Source organism: Pyxicephalus adspersus, chromosome Z (assembly GCF_032062135.1).
Source record: "Pyxicephalus adspersus chromosome Z, UCB_Pads_2.0, whole genome shotgun sequence".
Lineage (NCBI taxonomy): Eukaryota > Metazoa > Chordata > Amphibia > Anura > Pyxicephalidae > Pyxicephalus > Pyxicephalus adspersus.
In genome coordinates this window covers 46,800,943-46,820,622 of record NC_092871.1, presented here as the reverse complement: position 1 = coordinate 46,820,622, position 19,680 = coordinate 46,800,943, and the positions used below count along the sequence as shown (strand labels likewise).

Here is a 19,680-nt window from a genome sequence, read left to right as displayed (position 1 = left end):
ATTTTTTATTCCATTTAATAGGAAACTAATAAATTATAGTATTTAGACTCACTGGCTGTCCAGATTCACCATCATCTCCTTTGTCACCAGGAGGTCCATCTTGACCCTAATTTTTAGTGATGATAAAAAGTTTTTAAATAAATACGAGAGAGAGAAATTCGTAGCTCTTTTTGCTTAAACAGTGTATTGTTTGCCTACCCCCGAGGTAATATATCAAAAACAGGAAAACATAGAGAAAGGTCTGGGGTTTTTTGTGGCTATACTTCAAAATATGTTTAATATAAATACTTATGTTTCATATAAAATATTAGTACAATAATATACAATATTAATAACAAAAACACAAAGAAAAATGCGAGGTTTACTATACACAGGCCACCTGACAGGATATGATTCGTGGGAATGATAATTGTCTCAATTCCGACGTCCTCAGGAAATATGTAGAGACCTTTCAAATGACTGTAAAACAAAGCAAAGTAGATTTTCAATGTTTAGGCGATCACATATAATGTACAAAATTAGAAAATATATAATATTATAGTATTAACATACATTTACAATTACTAATTACCAATGTATATACCAACGTATATAACGAATATTCATAGTAGTAAATGCTTATGATAACTTAGAAAGTACAAAAAAAAGCATAGGGTATGTATATGTTAGTAGGCCGGTGATACAAGCAACCAAACATTGTTTTAATAAAGAATCAAAGAGACTTACAATATGGTGGTTCATTAGTGGTAAACCCCCATATTGTAAGTCTCTTTATTCTTTATTAAAAGTATGTTTGGTTGCTTGTATCACCTGCCTACTAGACTAATATATACTTCCCCCATGTTTTGTTTTGTACTTTCTAAGTTATCATAAGCATTTACTACTATGAATTTTCGTTATATACATAAAGCATTGGTAATTGTGAATGTATGGTATTACTATAATATTATATATTTTCTAATTTTGTACATGTATATGTGATCGCCTAAACATTAAAAATCTACTTGGCTTTGTTATACAGTCATTTGAAAGGTCTCTACATATTCCCTGAGGAAGCCCGGTGGGCGAAATGTGACGGAATTGAGACAATTATCATTCCCATGAATACTATCTTGTCAGGTGGCCTGTGTATAGTAAACCTGGCATTCTTTGTGTTTTTGTTAATAACATTGTATAATATTGTACTACCTTTTTATATGGAACATAAGTATTCATATTAAACATATTTTGAAGTATAGCCACAAAAAAACCTCAGTCTTTCTCTAGGTTTTCCTGTTTTTGTAATTCATTTTTTAAACATTTTTTTACAATACATGGATTATAATTTTACTCTCATAGTGTTAAACCAATTTCATTAATTAATAATTGTTTATATGTTCTACAATATACAAAACATGTTAATTTTGTGGAGTTGTCTACTCACAGAAGGACCAGGTTCACCAGGGGGGCCAGGATCTCCAGGAAATCCAACTGGACCCTGAAAATCAACACGAGAAGTATGTTAATACTCACAAAAAGCCTGATCTGTAGATCAAAGAAAAGAAGACCATGTACTTACAGGGCTACCTTTAGGACCATCATCTCCAGGAGGTCCTTTAGGACCAGGTGGACCTGCTGCTCCTTGAAGACCTGCTTCTCCCTTTTCTCCTCTTTCACCTTTTGGGCCCTTAAAAAAAATCAGTTTTTAAGTTTGCGAACTTCTATTAAAACAACTTATCCAGTGGTGATATTTACAAGGTAAATTTATTGGTTGCTCTACATCCATATCATTGTCTGTTTTCATGAGCTGTAGGTAACGACCAAAAAAATTAGGTAAGTAATTTTTTGTCTTAGAAATTCTGTCTGAAGTGTGAAATTGGTTTAGGCATAAAGATTCGGATTGAGATTCTCTCACATGAGCTGATAAACTGTTCAAAACTTTTTTGTTTTAACTGAGAGGGGAGCTTGGGCAGAATTAAAGTATGGTGAAAGGATTATATCTCCAACTAGCCCAGAAGACTTGGAACATTCTGGGCGAACCTGAACTATATGCTTATGCTAAAGAAAATCCCCCACTTCCTAGATTGTAAACTCTTTAAGTCAGGGTCCTCTCTTCCTGTGTCACTGTCTGTATTTGTTTGTCATTTGCAACCTCTATTTAATGTACAGCGCTGTGTAATATGTTGGTGCTTTAAAAATCCTGTTTATTAATAATACAAATATTAATAATATTAAAAAATAATCTTCACAGCTTCCTTCAAAACCTAAAGCTTTTACAAACTGGAATGCACAGACAAAGTACCATCAATGTGACATGCATGCTATACATTAGAATATGGTGAGATTATAGAACACTTTTATTAAAACAATTCTGCTGATGTGCCCCTGTAATATCCAGTGAGTAATCCAATATATCTTTACTTACTGGTGGTCCTAGCTCTCCAGGAAGACCAGGTTCCCCAGACTCTCCAGGATCACCCTGTAAACACAAGTGGAGTTAGAATCTTTACTATGAAATTCACTCTTAAACAGTTTTGAAACTGATTACAAAGATAACTTACCTTCTCTCCAGAAGGCCCAGGATTTCCAATTCCGCCTGGAGGCCCTTGGGGGCCATCAGCTCCTGGTGGACCACTGGGCCCTCTTGGGCCAGGTGGACCTGGTGGACCCTTTAAGCAGAAATAACAGTTAAGAAGACTGTAAAAATACAGATACAGTGGTACCTCAGTAAAAGTCCGCTTTGGAATAAAGCCAACTTGATATAAATCCAGTTTGAACACAAAAAATTTTGCTTGGTACACAACCTTTGCTTTGTATACAACCTTTGTGCTAGAACTTGTATGGGTCAAAATGAGTCACAACACAGCACGCTACCCTTATTTACCTCTCTGGAGACAAAGCCATGAATGCCCACGAGTGTCAGTATGCCAGTTGCTACCATTCAGTGAACAACCCACGCTATAACTCTCTGAATTACATAACATCTCCTCCTCCTCCCTTCTCAGCACCATCCTAGTAGGCACTCAACTCTTCTAAGCATGGTAAAGTGAGGTTAAATTTTCATTTATTTCATCTAATTGCTTTTGTATTTATGTATTTTAGTATTAGGCAGTGTTTAAATTATTTCATACAGCCCCATCAATGTATATTATGTCAATACAATAGGATTTTTATTTATGGGAACAGAATATTCATTTTCCTTTTATTTCTTATGGGAAAAATTTGTTTGGTATAAGTCCAAGGATCTGCAACAGATTAAGGACTTATACCAAGGTACCACTGTACTGACAAAAATACACAATAATATTTTACCAATTGTTATGCGCATAGTCTATCAAATAGCAGCACCTATCTATAACATTCCTCTTTAACATCTCACAGCTGAATAGGTTTGAATCAGGAATAAAAACAAGCTCACTCCAATATATAATCTCAGTCACAATAATACAATGATTGAAGCAAACTGGCAAGCTGGCCCTCATTTCTCCTGCAGCTTTCTAATATACAGGATGCAGGCCTATAAACTGAGTGGAAATTTACATATCAGAAAGGTACATATCATGAGGGCCTGGTTGAACAGATGAGATCTGATGAATACAAAATGCATTTCCTATATTATCTGTCTGGTCCACTTGTTTTCTTAGAAGTAAGTTTAATAAAGACGAATATTGGACTTTAATTACTGAACTGCAATAATAGAGGCAAACTGGCAAGCTGGCCCATCTCTCTCCAGCAGCTTTGTAATGTGACAGGATGCAGGTCAGGCCTTCACACTGTGTGGAAATTTACATATCAGAAGGTTACATAGAGGGTTTGGTTGGACAAATGAGATCTGATGAAGACAAAATGTGTTTCCTATATTATCGGTCTGGTCCACTTCTTTTCTTAGAAGTTTATGAGATGAAATCTTATGTTAGCTGGTCCTCCTAGCAACAAAGCTTTGCCATTAGAACTATAAAAATGTATTTATGAACCAGAAGTATCTATTTGCATACATAAAAACTTGAAAAGGTAATTAGAAGAAAAGATATTTATTAAAAATATTTTATGGAGGGTGTAAACCACATTTTTTACCGCCTAAAACCACTAGTGAAAAATTGGTAATATTTGACCAAATGAGTCCATTTTCTATCCTTTATTTGACAGTTGGTAGAAGGCAACAGCATTGCCACACATATTTAGGACACTACATACAGCATCCAGGGGTCATTTTCCGCCCCTGCCACTTCCATAGACTTGAATTGATACTGCTTGCAAATGCTTGAAAAGACACTTGTAAAAGTGTTTTTTTTTAACCAGCATTATAACCTAAAAAATAAAAAGTAGAGTAATAAAACTCTGTGCTTTACTTTTGTAGCCACTTGCAAATGCTGGCATAGTGGTTGCAAAAGTCTGAAAATGCCTACCAGCAACAGCCTGTTACTGCTTCTAGTAACTCAGTGTTTGGTAATTATTCACCACTAGTTTAAACATGTTCTAAGTTCAGTAAACCTCAAGCTTCTTTCAGCACACCTGAGAGTGATACATTTTCAATCATATAAGAAGGAGACTAGAGCTCCACTTGCTGGCCAGATAGAAGACTACCTAATATTAATATGCAGCATTTTTAGTTATGACCAGAACACACAAAAATATGTATAAATCCACTATAAATTCCAATTAGCATATTACATTAGAAAATTCACATTTCTTATTATCTCAAAAAATTTACAAGTGCACACTATGTCCAAGTTGTGTAAATCCCTTGCCAGAACAGATATTATAGTTTTCTCTGTGTTTGAAATATTAAGATACAATAGGCTGGAAATCAGGGATTTAATAATGCACTTCATTTATCAGATACATAATGTCTTGCTGTTAGTGCATGGTGTGCGCTATAAACAGGATCTATTGAACTATGAGCAATTACAATGCTGTAATGTTTGATGTATTCCAGTGTTGCATGACTCTTCGATGTGTTACTGTGCTAAATTGGGAATTATTTGATTCTGATGGGAAAGTAAACAGCCAAATCATCAGCTGTGTTATGATAGGTCAGATAGAAAGCAAAGAGTCTCATTTTTACTTTTTATTCAGATATAATGAAAAATTAAAATAATTTGCACGTTAATAATATTACACAGATTGCTGCACTGGACTGGAAAAAATACACACAAGTAATGCTTACCATTTGACCGACATCACCTGTCTCTCCCTTCTCACCTGGAGGGCCAGGCAAACCCTACATTAAGCACAAACATACATGTTTGTCAGTTGCATTGTCTATTAACTAAATTAACAAAATAGGTTTCTGTAGGATTAATAAATCTCTACCCAAAAGAAAATTCATTTTTTTTTCAATAATATAATGGCAATACATTAGGTTTCACAGAGAATGTTAACCTATAGTTGTCCCTACTTTACATCACAATATAATTTCCTCCAGTGTTCTAATGTTGTCATGCTAACTACCGAGTCATAGCACTGCCATGTATAGAACTGGAACTGGTGGTTACAATGCAGCTCCAAATGTGTTACAGGTTTCTAGGTTTAAAAAGCCAGGATTGATTTGCCCAGAGGTGCACACATTACAATTGTCTACTGCAACATTTGTTCTTTGAATTTTCCATTCCTTTCTCTTAGTGGTAAGGCATGTTAATACACTTCTAAGAATTGAAGAGGTGACATTTTATGTGTGTGTTGAATGGGGGAAATGGGGTGTACTATACATTGAAGGGGTTTTTTTTTGAGGCAATTTGCGACTGAACCTACTACTCCTAACTAAACTAAAGTGTCTCTAAGAAGAGATAAGTGGACTTATTATACTGTGAATGTGACACATAGAACTGGAATGTTAACACTTTTTTTCTATTTGAAATACTTATCTTCAGTGAGGAAAAACAAAATGGTCAAAATAGGTTTCAGAAATCAAAACACTTTGGGCATAATTTGTCTGTGTAGACTGATATGGACATTTGCAGCATCAACCCATCAAACTCTTGAAAATTTGGACCATTTGGCCACTGCATCTATACCTATCTTGCAGGGTGTGAAAGGGAAGGTGGGCAGAAAATATAAAGGGGAGGCTGCTTGATGCAGAAAATAAACATTAAAGATTCATGGAATTTTGTCAGAATTTATTTTCCCCTAGGGTAATAAGACACCATTGAGGTTGAAATGAAATTTAGCCTCCTGTGTAATTAAAGCTCATAAAGAATTGTTAATTGATGATCCGCATTGTTAGGTCTGTGTAGTCACCATAAACCCTTTCTGTAGAAACTGTAAGAAATTTCAAAGACTTAAAGTTACTGTAAACCACTGACAGTGCCAAGGTGGGTTTCCCTGCATTCTGTCCTCATTGGACCTAAAAAATATATAGCTATGTAGTAATGATATGCACATATCCACCTTCCTGGAAAACTCTGTTTTTTTAGTAAGTAACTTTGTTTAATAATCACCTGGAGCCCAACTGGGCCTGGTGGTCCAGGGAAACCTCTGGGACCTTCATCACCTTTCTGACCAAACAAGCCTTGCTGTCCTCGGGGACCAGGCTCTCCGTCTGCTCCCTGGAAGAGAATTAGAAAATAAAATGAATAACTTTAAAATCTACTAGCAACATGAATAGATATCTTGATGATTGGCTTTCACTCACTGATGGACCAGGCTGTCCAATCGGTCCCTGAGGTCCTGAAGGACCAGGTGGGCCTTGCTCTCCTTTGTCACCCTTGTTTCCCTTCTGTCCTGGCTCTCCAATCTCACCCTAGAACAGAGAAACCATACCATGTTTCCTTATGTAATTTGTTTTCTTTAGATTGGGTGTAATGATTATTCATATATCTCTTAGTAGCAATGTCATTGTTAAATCCGAACCATAGTAGTTACAATAAAAACAAATGTAAACACAAAGATTCAGACAAAGGTAATTTATCAGTTTACTATGAACACCTAAGAAATAAATCACTGGAATCTCCCTTTAGTTGAGTAGTGCAGTGACTGTAAAAATTGGTAATTCTGGGGATAGAGAACTGAACAGAACAAATATATTATAAAATTGCAGTACATTTTGGCAAAATACATTCACATTTTTAAATGTTTTGTACCAATAGAGACCCCAACGGAACAGAAAAATACATGTTGGACTATCCAAAGTGCTGATATGGGCCAAAAACACATAGAATTTTTGATGGCGCTTGCCCAGTTGTCTTCTTCTAAACTGCTTAAACTTTTCCTCTCGCCTTAATTCCACAACACTACTATTCTGTGTCTCTAAGAAGAGATAAGTGGACTTATTATACTGTGAATGTGACACATAGAACTGGAATGTTAACACTTTTTTTCTATTTGAAATTCTTATCTTCAGTGAGGAAAAACAAAATGGTCAAAATAGGTTTCAGAAATCAAATAACTTTGGGCATAATTTGTCTGTGTAGACTGATATGGACATTTGCAGCAACAACCCATCAAACTCTTGAAAATTTGGACCATTTGGCCACTGCATCTATACCTATCTTGCAGGGTGTGAAAGAGAAGGTGGGCAGAAAATATATAGAAGAGGCTGCTTGATGCAGAAAATAAACATTAAAGATTCATGGAATTTTGTCAGAATTTATTTTCCCCTAGGGTAATAAGACACCATTGAGGTTGAAATGAAATTTAGCCTCCTGTGTAATTAAAGCTCATAAAGAATTGTTAATTGATGATCCGCATTGTTAGGTCTGTGTAGTCAGCATAAATTTACCCTTTCTGTAGAAACTGTAAGAAATTTCAAAGGCTTAAAATTACTGTAAACCACTGACAGTGCCAAGGTGGGTTTCCCTGCATTCTGTCCTTTTTGGACCTAAAAAATATATAGCTATGTAGTAATGATATGCATTAACATTTAACATATCCCTTTTGAATCAGCTGGCAGCAGTTACACAAGAACGTGTTTCCATTTGTCGAAATACCTTATCTCCATCTTCTCCTGGAGGACCAACTGGTCCAGCTGGGCCTGGGAGACCAACAGGACCTTGGACACCATCACGTCCGGCTGGTCCTTGAGGACCTTTTTCTCCCTAAAGAACATGAAACAAATGTGAGGAAATCAGATGGTAACTGTAGGGAAAAAAGTTATTCACATGTACATAATATTGTACACCAGATTATGCATTTGTCTTTAGGTTCTCTTTCATGGCAGCAATGGTTTCCCATACATGCTAACATAGATAATACTGTATGACAACAGCGGGACCAGATATAGGTCTTAGCAAACATTTTCCCCGTGTTAGGAGCCATTCAGTGACAACATGATTGTGGTAATCAAGGGGGTTATAATGCTGAAACAGACATTTTGTTTTTGCAATAAATAGTGTTTACAGTGGACAAGCTAAACAGAAAAAAATATATATATATTTTTTCCTAACTTGAAAACAGAGCCACTCATTATCACTCATGAAGTAAAGAGCGTGTTAGTGGCTGTTGTATGCTAGACTGTTTAAGCTGTGAGCTGTGAACTGCTAAAAATCTCTGTCATATTATGAATCCTGTGAGTCAACCATAAATGACAATAAATAAAACAAATGGCTCTTTTCATCTGACATGAAGTGTAGTCTGTGAACGCCCTGCAGCCAGAGCCTATATGAAGTTGTTTTTCTGGCCCTGGGTCTGCAATCTTTTAATATGCCAACAAAAGCAAAAAACATCCAGCCAAGAAATGGGGCTCTTTAATAAAAAAGATCAATCAACATTAATGCCCCAATTGGACTGGAATTCTCTGCTATCCCGCTGGAATACAGCATACCTTTATTTTACAGGTGTTTCATACTGCACAGCTCTACTAAGTCTTTTCGGAGAAACCTGGAGTCTGCTAATATCTTTCTACAAATCACAACATACGATTCACTTTGTTTGTGATAGGATTCAAAGTTCAGATCCCAAGGAGTTTGGGGTGAGACCAAGACAAAATAATGATGCTTATTGTATCTCCACACCCAATCCTCTCCACCAAACTTGACAATGTCAGTAAAGACCAGAGAGACTTATAAAAGGAATAACACGCAAATGTAAGCATTGACTTAACTGTCAGTTACATACTGGACAAATCCCACTTTTTTAAAAAATGACCTAACATTTTTTTTTTATCATCCAGGCTTGTGTGCGTATTCTGTACTGTATTTCATCTTTGATTTTTTACAGTAATGCTCTATGAAAATTCAACCCTTTTTAAAAAAAACTCCCACCATCTTCTGCACATTCTTAATTTAGTTATAAGGCAGCTGGCAGGAAACTGACATGGGAAAGTTAGGAGCTGCAGTTTTTGAAAAGTGGTGCCAACTTCTATCTATTCATGATAGTATTCAATGAGAAAAAAAGAACCAACACAAACTTTTTTATGGATTTTCACTGAAATTGTCCCACATTGTTTCTATATAGAACATTCTTTAAACATTCAGTATTCCTCCCTCCCTAAATGTCTTGGAGTCATCCTATCAGAATGCTAGTTCTTGAAGCAAATATTGTATGTTTTGCATATATGTGTTTCAAAGATGGCTGCCAATACCACTTGATACCAAGCCATGTAAAATTCCACCTTCCTGGACATACTTTCCTGTTTGCACCAAAGACTGCAGAGATTGTGAACCTGCCAATATACACCACTTTTTGAACCAGCTTCAGTGCTATAACCCACACTCACTTTAAAGTTGAATTGAAAGGATACCTTCACTAGCAAGACAACTTGTTATTCCGGTGCCTAAAACTGGCCACCTCCTCGGGAGCCCAAATTTTGAATGTATTGCTAATATAACTGATAAGACAGAAGACACATTGCTCTACGTGAGCTTTCTGCCCAATATTATGTAGGAGAAACAGATTCACTTTCTCTTAATTGCAACAAGCCGATCCTACATGCTTGCTTACTACACCATTCATAGCTTACCTATATTATTTAAATAGAAAATAAGGAACAATTCTTTTAATACATTTGCCACTGTTAACCCCTCCTTTTTACTTTCTGTGGTCAGTAATGGAAATTGAATCAGGGGTGTGGCATATTCAAATTCTAGGGGCCTATACTAGTTTCAGACTATACTATGTAAGGGAAATGTAAAACTTACAAGGGGTGCTCAGGTACAGCAAGTGGCAGTCTGAGAACCCTGATAATCCTACAGTACATTACATTTTTGTCATATAATAATTGGCTTGGTTTAAAAACTAGCATTAGGTAAAGATAAAAAGATGTTAAGATTGCTGTGAAAGTAATAAAAGTTTAGACTTTTCCTAACAGTTTTTGTAAAATGCTTAGTGCCTTACAAAATAATTAGATACATGTACACAAACACACTTTAGATACTTACTGGAGCCCCCTTTTCACCAGCTGGTCCAGGTGGTCCTTGTGGGCCTGGTCTTCCTGGCAGCCCTATTGGGCCAGCAGGTCCTGCAGCTCCTCTTTCTCCAGGTGATCCCTAAAACATAATAAAACATAATTGTTCAGATCAGTGATAAACTCTTAATGATAACAAGTTTGTGACCACTGGCCAGAAAGTCCAACATCTGAAATCATTACAGATATATCTCAGTATCTGTGAGATATTTATACAAACAAAAAATCATAGTGAGTTTGTAATATGAAGTATTTCATAGATTATTCTTAAGGTCATTATCCACTTTGCAGTGGATAGGGGAAAGTACAATGTGTACAGTGCACAGAGCATTTTTTGACTGGGATTAAAAGATACAGCATAAATAATTCAATACAGAGCTCTGCTTGATCTTCTACATACTGTGGTACCTGTAGTCTGCTTATATAGCAAGCACTTTTTTTTCTTAATTTTTTATTGTGACTTTTAAATGTGAAGTTTTTGTAAACCGTTCCATGTTCCATCTGATTCTAAAGACAATCTGACACCCCCTGGATTACCATTCTGCAAATTCATAATATATATATTTATAGCTATTTGCATTTTGGACATTTAGAAACAGCAATTTCTTTTTAAAAGATGTACAAAACCAGTTTCTGTTTAATGCTGAGATGTTCACAGTTCATCTTATGAAGACTATTGTCCATCTGTGGAAGGTAAAGATTTTTTTTCCCCACAGTAGTGGCATAAATTGAAAAAACGTTTTACTTTTACTTATTTGTATGGGCCATTTGTTCATTCTTACACACTGATTATTTCCTCTTAAACTGCTTCATCTCAGAGGTAGCCCAATTCAGATTAATTATTTTTTTATATAGTTAAGATCCTGCATGTCTGGTATTAACTCAGTTTCTCTTCTGTGCACTTGTTACAGTTCTGCAAAGTATTGTTTTTTGAACTGGTTCATATTCAAAATTGGGTTACTGATGCTTTGTATAAGAGAATATTATGTGGTAGAATTACATGATTGAATTGTCTTTGATTGAGCAGGACACCAAGATCCTTTCTCATTATCAATTTGCCCAGATGTATTCTTCCTAGTTTGTATGATAGATTCAAGTAAGCAGTACCTGAGTGCAGTGCTTTACATTCACCTTACAAAAACTGTATTTTGTTGCACAACAAACTCATGCCAAACAATTTTACTCTAGCCATTTCCACAACTGTGGCACAGGCACAATTTAAAACCCCTTGTCAGGACACCTGGTAACTGTTGTCATAGCTAATGCTTCCATAGCTCTTAGGAATGGTTTTAGTTCCAGGGCAGGAAAGGCACAACATGATTCTGCAAATTCCAGAAGTAATGGGGACATCAAATGTGCAGTACTTCCTGACATGGTCCCTTAAAAGTTAAAGATGATGTTTAAGTGAAGAATAGTATTGTTATTCTGCTCTATAACCAACACAACATCTGTAAATGCATTTTTAAATGCAGGCAGTGTAAGTACCTGAATTTGAACTGGCATCAACCTCTTGCAATCTCTAAATAGCAGAGATTAGAGAGAAGGAGAAATAGCACAAGGAACTAATCAGTTTATGTGCTGACAAGAAACATTCTGATAGAAAGAGAAAGCAGGAGAACAGATAGATTGGCTAATAACTGTGCTGGTTCCCCCTTTACTGTTTAGTCACAGGAGAGACAGGCCTGGAGCCAAATGAGAGAGGAGCAGAGACTTTAAAACTGGGTGGCAAGGAAGCTGGGAAGGTAGGGGTTAGAGAAAGTGAGGAAAGAATAAAGGTCAAATTCTGATAGGCAAGAGAAAGAAAAGGTTGTCCCACCCTGGGGATGTTGATTGGGTTTAAAGAGCGATTGGTTTTAAGGGTTTCAGTGGATGACAGCTGGGTTTCCTGGAAGACGGTGTTCTCAGTAGTGGAGTGGACCCATCTTGGGTATGGTGTCTTCTAATTTGGTAAAAGAGGTCTGTGTAGGGGTGATATCAGCACCAGAGCCAGGGGTGGCAACTGGGAGACAAAATATCAATCCTTGCAGACTCAGGTAGCCTGATGTTTTGGTTGGTGTAAGGGGCCTTCCAGGGAACTGCAGCCAGGGAGGCTCTGATGTACAAGTTGTTTTGTATGTTGTTTGATCATTTTGTGTATTTGAAGTTATTATCAATGCTGTTTTGTAAAATAAAGAAAAGTTGATTTGATAATATTTATTTGTAATAAATGGCTGTTTAGCCAAATTGTTACTCACTGCTGTGTCTGCATGATTAGTTGGAGGGAGGGTTAAGGTGGGAAAGGCTGAACAGTTGGTAGAGTAACCTGGCAGCTATGGTCTACCCTAGTCATGAGCCAGGTTCCTGATAATCTGTGTTTACAGGAACTGGGTAAATAATGCTGGTCATCAGAGGACATCTTGTGGCAGATTAAAAGTACTGGGAGGGGAAGAAATCTCTGCATTTAAGGTACATATTGCAGCAAAAATGGTTTTGCTATTTCATCATTTAATTTAATTTTAACTGCAATGCAAGCCAGCTATGTATTTTATTTGTCTGCTTCATTAAACTTCAAGGTGCTGGGAAGAATACTTATAATATTATAACATTTTTTCCAAAGATCAAATTATAGGGCATGCAGGCCAATAAAAGGTCTATGCATGTTTCACAAAACCCTGTTGTTTTATGTGTGCTTTATGTTATTCTGGAATAAAAATGATTCTTGTTAATAGAGAATAGCATTGTGTATTTTTGAGGAAAACAAGTAAGAGAATCATTACCAATAAATTGTTTATATAGTCATTGGTTATAATACTTACAGCAGGGCCAGGAGGTCCTGGGGGTCCTTCATTGCCTTTTAGTCCAGGAGCACCCTATAAAAAGAATTGAACATGAAAATCAATAAACTACTAAAATATACAGGCCTCTAAAGGGCTTTTGGACTTGAAAGTGCATTTCCCTATGTTTAATCTGTAACTTTCTAAGAAGATTTCTGTCATTCCATTTTTTCAATTGGCCCTATTTTCTGACCTATACTGACTAAGGATATCTACGGGATGTTGCTCATGTCAGGCGGTTAATATACTCACAACTGGGCCTGGAAGACCACGTTCTCCAGTGAATCCTCTTAAACCTGGTGGTCCATCTTTACCGGGAACACCAGCTGGGCCAGGATCTCCCTAAAAAAAATTAAGCAGTTGGTTAGACATTGAGGTGAAGCAAAACAGCTTCTAGTATTCTGCTCCATGGAAACTGTGTTATTAGCCAATATGAGGCCAAATATGCTGCCACAACAGTGAAAGCTGAACATGAATTATTATTGGTTACAAGTAGCCATTTGACCTTTTTGACATTTGTTCCCTGCTTTACTACTGAGACAGATTCTGCTTTGGATACTCACTTTGGATCCTTCCTTTCCTGCAAGACCAGGTAAACCTTGCTCACCAGGAGGTCCAGGAGGGCCTGGATGACCTCTTTCACCCATGGGACCAGTCTCCCCAGTGGGACCCTGGAATGATTCAAGGGATAATGAGTATGATTTACAGATATTTAAGACCTGAGAACAAGAAGTTACAAAGCAAAGTAGTCGGTGTAGTTTCCTGTGAAATAATATTGCATTTTAAATTATCTAGTCAATCAATAAAGAGAAATCTGACCATTGTCAGAGGGGCAGGGACACAAATTACAGTGGAAAATACAGAGGAAAATTCCTATACAATATATAAAGGACAAAAATTACACGACTGGAAACATCCTATCTATATATATATATATATATATATATATATATATATATATATTTATATCATTAATATTTTAATTTTTTTTATATATTTTTCCTTCCTGCGGGACAGGTTATATAATAAGCTTGTACCCTGTCTATCGGAATGAATCATCATGAATTATCTATCTACTTATTAATATTACACCGTGTGTCTGGAAACAATTCAATTCTTACACTGCAGCATTACATTTGATGAAGTCAGACATGAAGACATGAGGGAACTGGCTATGGATGACACCCCATCCTATCTGAGCCAGGCTCTGTGAAATCACAGCCATCAAAGCTATCAAGGAGCTGTCAGCTTCCCCCGAATAATTAAAGATTCACAAAGAGATGACTTACCTGCGGGCCGACAACACCAGGGGGACCTGGGGGCCCAGTTTTTCCTTGGAAGCCCTGGTGGTAGGAAAAGAGAAGGTGAGACCAGACAAAGAAGCAAAAAGAGCAATGAGATACCTCACTGGGTCATATGGTCCTAAAAAGACGCCAATATTTTATGTATAGAGCGGAGGGGAGCAGACACACAGACTTCAGGTAAAAAAGACAGGTGGAGAAACAGAAACATGCTGCACCATGCTTATTGGAGGACTTTGCCTCCTGCATTTTACCTGCTGGGGGTGGGAAATCACTATGCATCAGCTGTCATCTTGGGAACATAATTAGAGCTGTACTTAACTTTATGACAGTTGGCATTTTTGAATTATTCAGTTTCCAGTACAGCTGTTTTATTCTGATACAAAAAAATATATATGTTTTCATGCCAACCTTCTAGAACACCAGATGAAGGTTAGTTGGTCAGCCATTTACACATATTAAGGTGTCAGTACATCCAAAACCTATAATTTAGTGGTAGGTAAATATTGGAAAGTTAATCCTCCTAATGTGTTTCTATATCTTTCAGGCATCCTGGGGGAGAAATCTTGGGAAATATGTTTTATAGGACATGCTGTAAATGATATTTTTTGGAAAAGCTGGCCAGCTGATCTTCCTTCAGGATTTAATTTTATATTATCAGGAATGGCTTTGGAACAGTGAAAAGTCCCCAATTATGGATGAAAGAAAGACAAAAACTTTGGTAGTTTGATTGTGTTGCTGAAGTTCCCAAAACCTATAAGGCCAGGAGGAAACCCACTGGATTAATAACAATTTTTCCTAAAATCAGCTTTTAAAGGTCAGCAACAGTTTGAAAAATTCAAATAGTTTGACTTACGTTTTCATTTTAACCCTTCATAATCATATTTTACAGTTCACGTGACCAATGAACAACTATTTGTTTGACTGCTCAGTTTAAGCAGGAAAAATATGTTTTATAAGAAAACATATTTTGATCAAGACAGTGAGAACAGCAAAGACAGGTGACAATTTTGACAAACACAGGAGGGCATACCTTGTTCTACGTCGACACACAGGGCTGCACATGAGCACAAAAACAAGACGAAAACCACACAGCCTGGGTGCGATACAGCCACAGCAATCTGGCCAAAGATGTCAATAAGGGATCTCTTGCCCAACCGGCCAGCACTTAGAAGCCTGAAGCAGCATGTTACTAAAACAGCTATTGGTTTGCATTTTTATACATTGAATTTTTATTTTCACTGACAGCAGTGTGAGAACATTGTGCTTTACAGGCATGATGTATATAAGGTATTATCTGGTGCACCGTTATCAAAAGTTTAAAAAGTCATTGTGTTCAGCACAGTGTGTGTGAGGTTTCTGACTGACATGAAACCTCAGATTCAGGCTGTTCAGTTATCTACAGCTCGCAGTTCAATAAGTTACAAAAACTACAGGAGAGCTGATGCCTGTCTGAGCCCTTACCTGAAAGAAAAAAAAAACAGCTGACTTCTGGCTAAAGGAGCTTACACAAATGATCACTGGTAGCACCCTTGCTGCCAATAAGTCTATCTCAGTTCTGCTGATTTTACAGACTTTAAACTAAACCTAGTCCGTACCGATCCTTTATTAGGTAATAAGGCATGGACTATAAACCACTGAACAATACCCCCATGAAAACCCAAAGCTTTCTCTAGCAATAAAAGAGCATTTAATAATAATAATGATAAAAATAACATAAGTAGAGGCTGTGTTCAGTGAGGATTATTTTTCAAAATATGCATATGTTAACCTTTCCTGTACAAGATGAGCTTGGTCCAACCATCCTGAATTTCCTAAACCCGTTAATTGGCCAGTAAGGCTACCTACCCATTACTGGACCAATAAAAATGTTCAGAAGGTTACAGGATCATTCCCAAGCTTGACTTGTGCTGGTTTGTATGCCTAGACCTTTTGAAAAAGTTTTCCAATGAACCTCTGCTTATGTATATTTGGTTAGTGCTTCAAAGTAGAATAAATATCACACCTTTATATGCCCAGTTGTATATACATACTATGCCTCATTTATTGAACTAACTGAAATTGTCTGCCTTGCCCACAGCAACCAATGTTGTCCAAAACTGCTGGGCAACAGTTTTAACCATTTAATTATTGCTGAGGGTCAACACAGAGAAACACAGAGGGGGGTTTGTTGCTGATTTTGGTTACAGAAAATCATTTTTTGAGGATAGGATTGGATAAAGTTTTCACTGTATTTACTGTCAGAAGGCAGTGTATGTTCTGTTGATAGATAGATCCTATCTTGCACTAGAAAAACTAATAACTAGCTGATCATGTTTGGATATAGCCTTCACTAGGCATCATTACTCTGACCCAGCCAGAATAACCAGGAGGGATTGCTTTAGACCCCTCCATGTAGTCGCAGAGACATCAACCAAAACATAATAACTGGATGACATCTTTTCGTCTACAGGGAACGATTTAGAGTAATCACACATCCAGCTGATGTCAGACGTAAGGATGTGCTTTATCATCATTGTCTACTCACAGTTTCACCTCTCTGCCCGGGGTGGCCAGGAAGTCCGTCTTTCCCTGGTGGACCCTAAGGGAAAATAATTATATTATCAGGGGGTACACATTCTTAGTGACTAGTAATACAGTACTTAGTATCAAATAGTTCACAGGACAAGGGAAAGATCATGCTATAAACACAAAAGTGAAATGAGCTTGGTGGATTTATATAGAAAGGGGTGAATTGATAGCTGCTGATCAGGTGGTGTTGGGATGAACCATTAGCAACATTTTGTAATGCATTTCTACCAATAAATTAACATGGCCTACCAGTCAGGTTTGCCTAGTGTACAACAATCCTCAAATAGATATATTCTTATCTATTTGGAGGCCAGCACAGTGGCTCAGAAGCTAGCACACTGGTCCCTGGTTCGAATCTCAACCAAGACACTTACTGCATTGAGTTTGTGTAGAGTTTTCTCTGGGAGCACGGGTTTCCTCCCACATTGCAAAAAATGTAGTTAGGTTACTTGGCTTCCATCCAAAATTGACCTTGGACTGTGCTAATGACATATGGCTATGGTAGGAACCTTAGATTGTATGCAGCTAGTGACATGAGTATGAAACTTGTAAAGTACTAAGTAATATGTCGGTACTATATAAATAATTATTATTATTAATAATAATAATAATAATAATAATAATAATTGAAATGGAAGTTGGTGGGGAGAAGGCCACCCATAATAACAAACTGGACTGTAAGCACAACAAGTATAATCTCTGTCTAATTCTTGTTCTCTGCTGTTGACAATATCTCATTTTATTTACCTTAAAGTGTAGCTGTACTCAGCATATAGACATGTTAGGACATTTCTTGACAAGCCACTAATTAAGCTTAAAAAAAGACCTTTTTTACATCTGTAGCTGCTAGCAATGAAAAGCAATTCATCCTCAAGGTTTACAGCAGAATACCTAAAGTCATCCATGTCCTTCTTTCAGTGCACAAGAATCAAAGTGCCGAGACCCCTACCTTTGGCAACTTCAGGACTTCTCTTGAAAATATTGTGGTTTGACTACTCCACCATGCCTGCAGCTACAGATGTCTTTGATAACTTGTTTTAAAGCTCATTTTCTGCTTGCTAAGAATACATTGTTATTTAAAATAATTTTACAAAATATAAAAAATGCTTATTTAATTTTGTCCTTGTCTATATTGAGGCAACTTGATCTCTCAAGAAATGCTTCTGAACAGGATTTCTAGTATGGTAGAGGTAGAGTCATATAAAGTAGGTACACCTCACGAACATTGTTTAACATATTTGAACACACGGACATTATCTATTTATTTGAACAGTGCTTAAAGATAAAACTGGTATACTTGGACAAATTATATGTGAAAAATGACATGAACCATATGGCATGTGAGAAAAAAACACTGATTATTGACTGATATTCTTTCTATCTGTAGCCACTGTCTAAATTAATATCTAATGTTTGCTCATTTAAATGTTAAAATGCCTATTTCCTAAAGGCATACATACTTTTTCATATGACAGTTTGTTCATTAACCTAACATTGTGGCTAGATGTAGAAACTGGTGCAACATTGTACTTAGAGATAGGGTAGCTGAAAAAATACTGATTTTTAGGACTGGGAAGAGCAGCCAGTCATGAAGTAAAAACATGGATTTTTGGACACTAAGCAAGGAATGCTTACAAGAGACCCATCAGATGGTCCAGTGGCTCTTTTTACACAGTATAGAGTACTTATTAAGAACAAAGTGTGGACTGTGGATCAGGATAAAGATGCAGAGCACAGGATTACATGATCCAACAGTAAGTCCGTGAAAAGAAAAGAACGTTGTAGTTATATTAAACCTTCTGTATTTTGTAAATGCAATTCATGTTGTGCTCATAAATAAAGTAAAAGAAGGAAATGGTTTACTTACAGGGGGGCCCTTTGGTCCTGGAAATCCAGTGGGTCCTTGAGGTCCGGGTGGTCCCTGTGATAACATGTAATTAAAGTTAAATCAAAAGTAAAATATTTTATCAGTTTTAACTAGAGGAGGAAATATTTATGTTTGTTACATGCATTTGCAATGCTATATCTTAAAGCTGTAGCTAGTTTCAGGCAGGCTATCATTTTACCAAACAACAGAAAATGCATCATGGCGGAACATGCCAAGCAATATACAAGGTTGTTGTCAGATTTTGGCAGTTATAAGCTGGACCTATAAGCAGATGTATTGAGTCACTCTAAAGCATGGTTTTGTCTTGCATGATGTAGCAGCCATTTAAAAGCATGGAAGAGCAATGGAACAGATATGTTATTGAAAAAATATATACTATGCAAAATTCAGCGTTTATTGGCATAAATGTTTAATATCAAAGCCCAGACTGCACATTTTATCCTGTTTTAAAACATGTTCTGACAATGCAAAAAGCAGATAATCCACAAAGATATGCTTTCCCATGGCACCATGCTGCCATGTCAAATGCCAAATCTTCACTACATCCGGCATATTTATAGGTTCTAACTGGCTTGGCAGCTCAGCTGGACTGGGTCATGCAGTTGGAGTTCTACCTTTCTTTAATAAAGTTCTACAAAATGGCTTCTTTGGCGCCGCCCGCTTTGTTTTCAGGCTCTTGCCATTGTCCGGGCCACATATTACATGAGACAGCTTTAGGGGTCTCCCATCATACTGGGAAGTAGAAACCATGGCTCTCCTCTTTGATGGATCTTGTATTATTGATACGTA

The 19,680-nt window shown here is 36.8% G+C and overlaps 1 protein-coding gene across 1 annotated transcript in view; it reads right to left on the bottom strand.

Annotated features, from left to right (window-relative positions):
* The window catches only part of COL5A1 (collagen type V alpha 1 chain), a 120,831-nt gene that overhangs the window by 18,895 nt on the left and 82,256 nt on the right, over window positions 1–19,680 (bottom strand). Inside the window, exons 35-50 of the mRNA XM_072431525.1 lie at window positions 18,871–18,924; window positions 16,960–17,013; window positions 14,421–14,474; window positions 13,695–13,802; window positions 13,384–13,473; window positions 13,114–13,167; window positions 10,293–10,400; window positions 7,905–8,012; window positions 6,611–6,718; window positions 6,417–6,524; window positions 5,147–5,200; window positions 2,541–2,648; window positions 2,405–2,458; window positions 1,559–1,666; window positions 1,424–1,477; window positions 53–106 (exon numbers count right to left, since the gene is read on the bottom strand). Coding sequence (XP_072287626.1) covers window positions 53–106; window positions 1,424–1,477; window positions 1,559–1,666; window positions 2,405–2,458; window positions 2,541–2,648; window positions 5,147–5,200; window positions 6,417–6,524; window positions 6,611–6,718; window positions 7,905–8,012; window positions 10,293–10,400; window positions 13,114–13,167; window positions 13,384–13,473; window positions 13,695–13,802; window positions 14,421–14,474; window positions 16,960–17,013; window positions 18,871–18,924 — 1,278 coding nt within the window. The remainder of the gene's footprint in view (window positions 1–52; window positions 107–1,423; window positions 1,478–1,558; window positions 1,667–2,404; window positions 2,459–2,540; window positions 2,649–5,146; window positions 5,201–6,416; window positions 6,525–6,610; window positions 6,719–7,904; window positions 8,013–10,292; window positions 10,401–13,113; window positions 13,168–13,383; window positions 13,474–13,694; window positions 13,803–14,420; window positions 14,475–16,959; window positions 17,014–18,870; window positions 18,925–19,680) is intronic.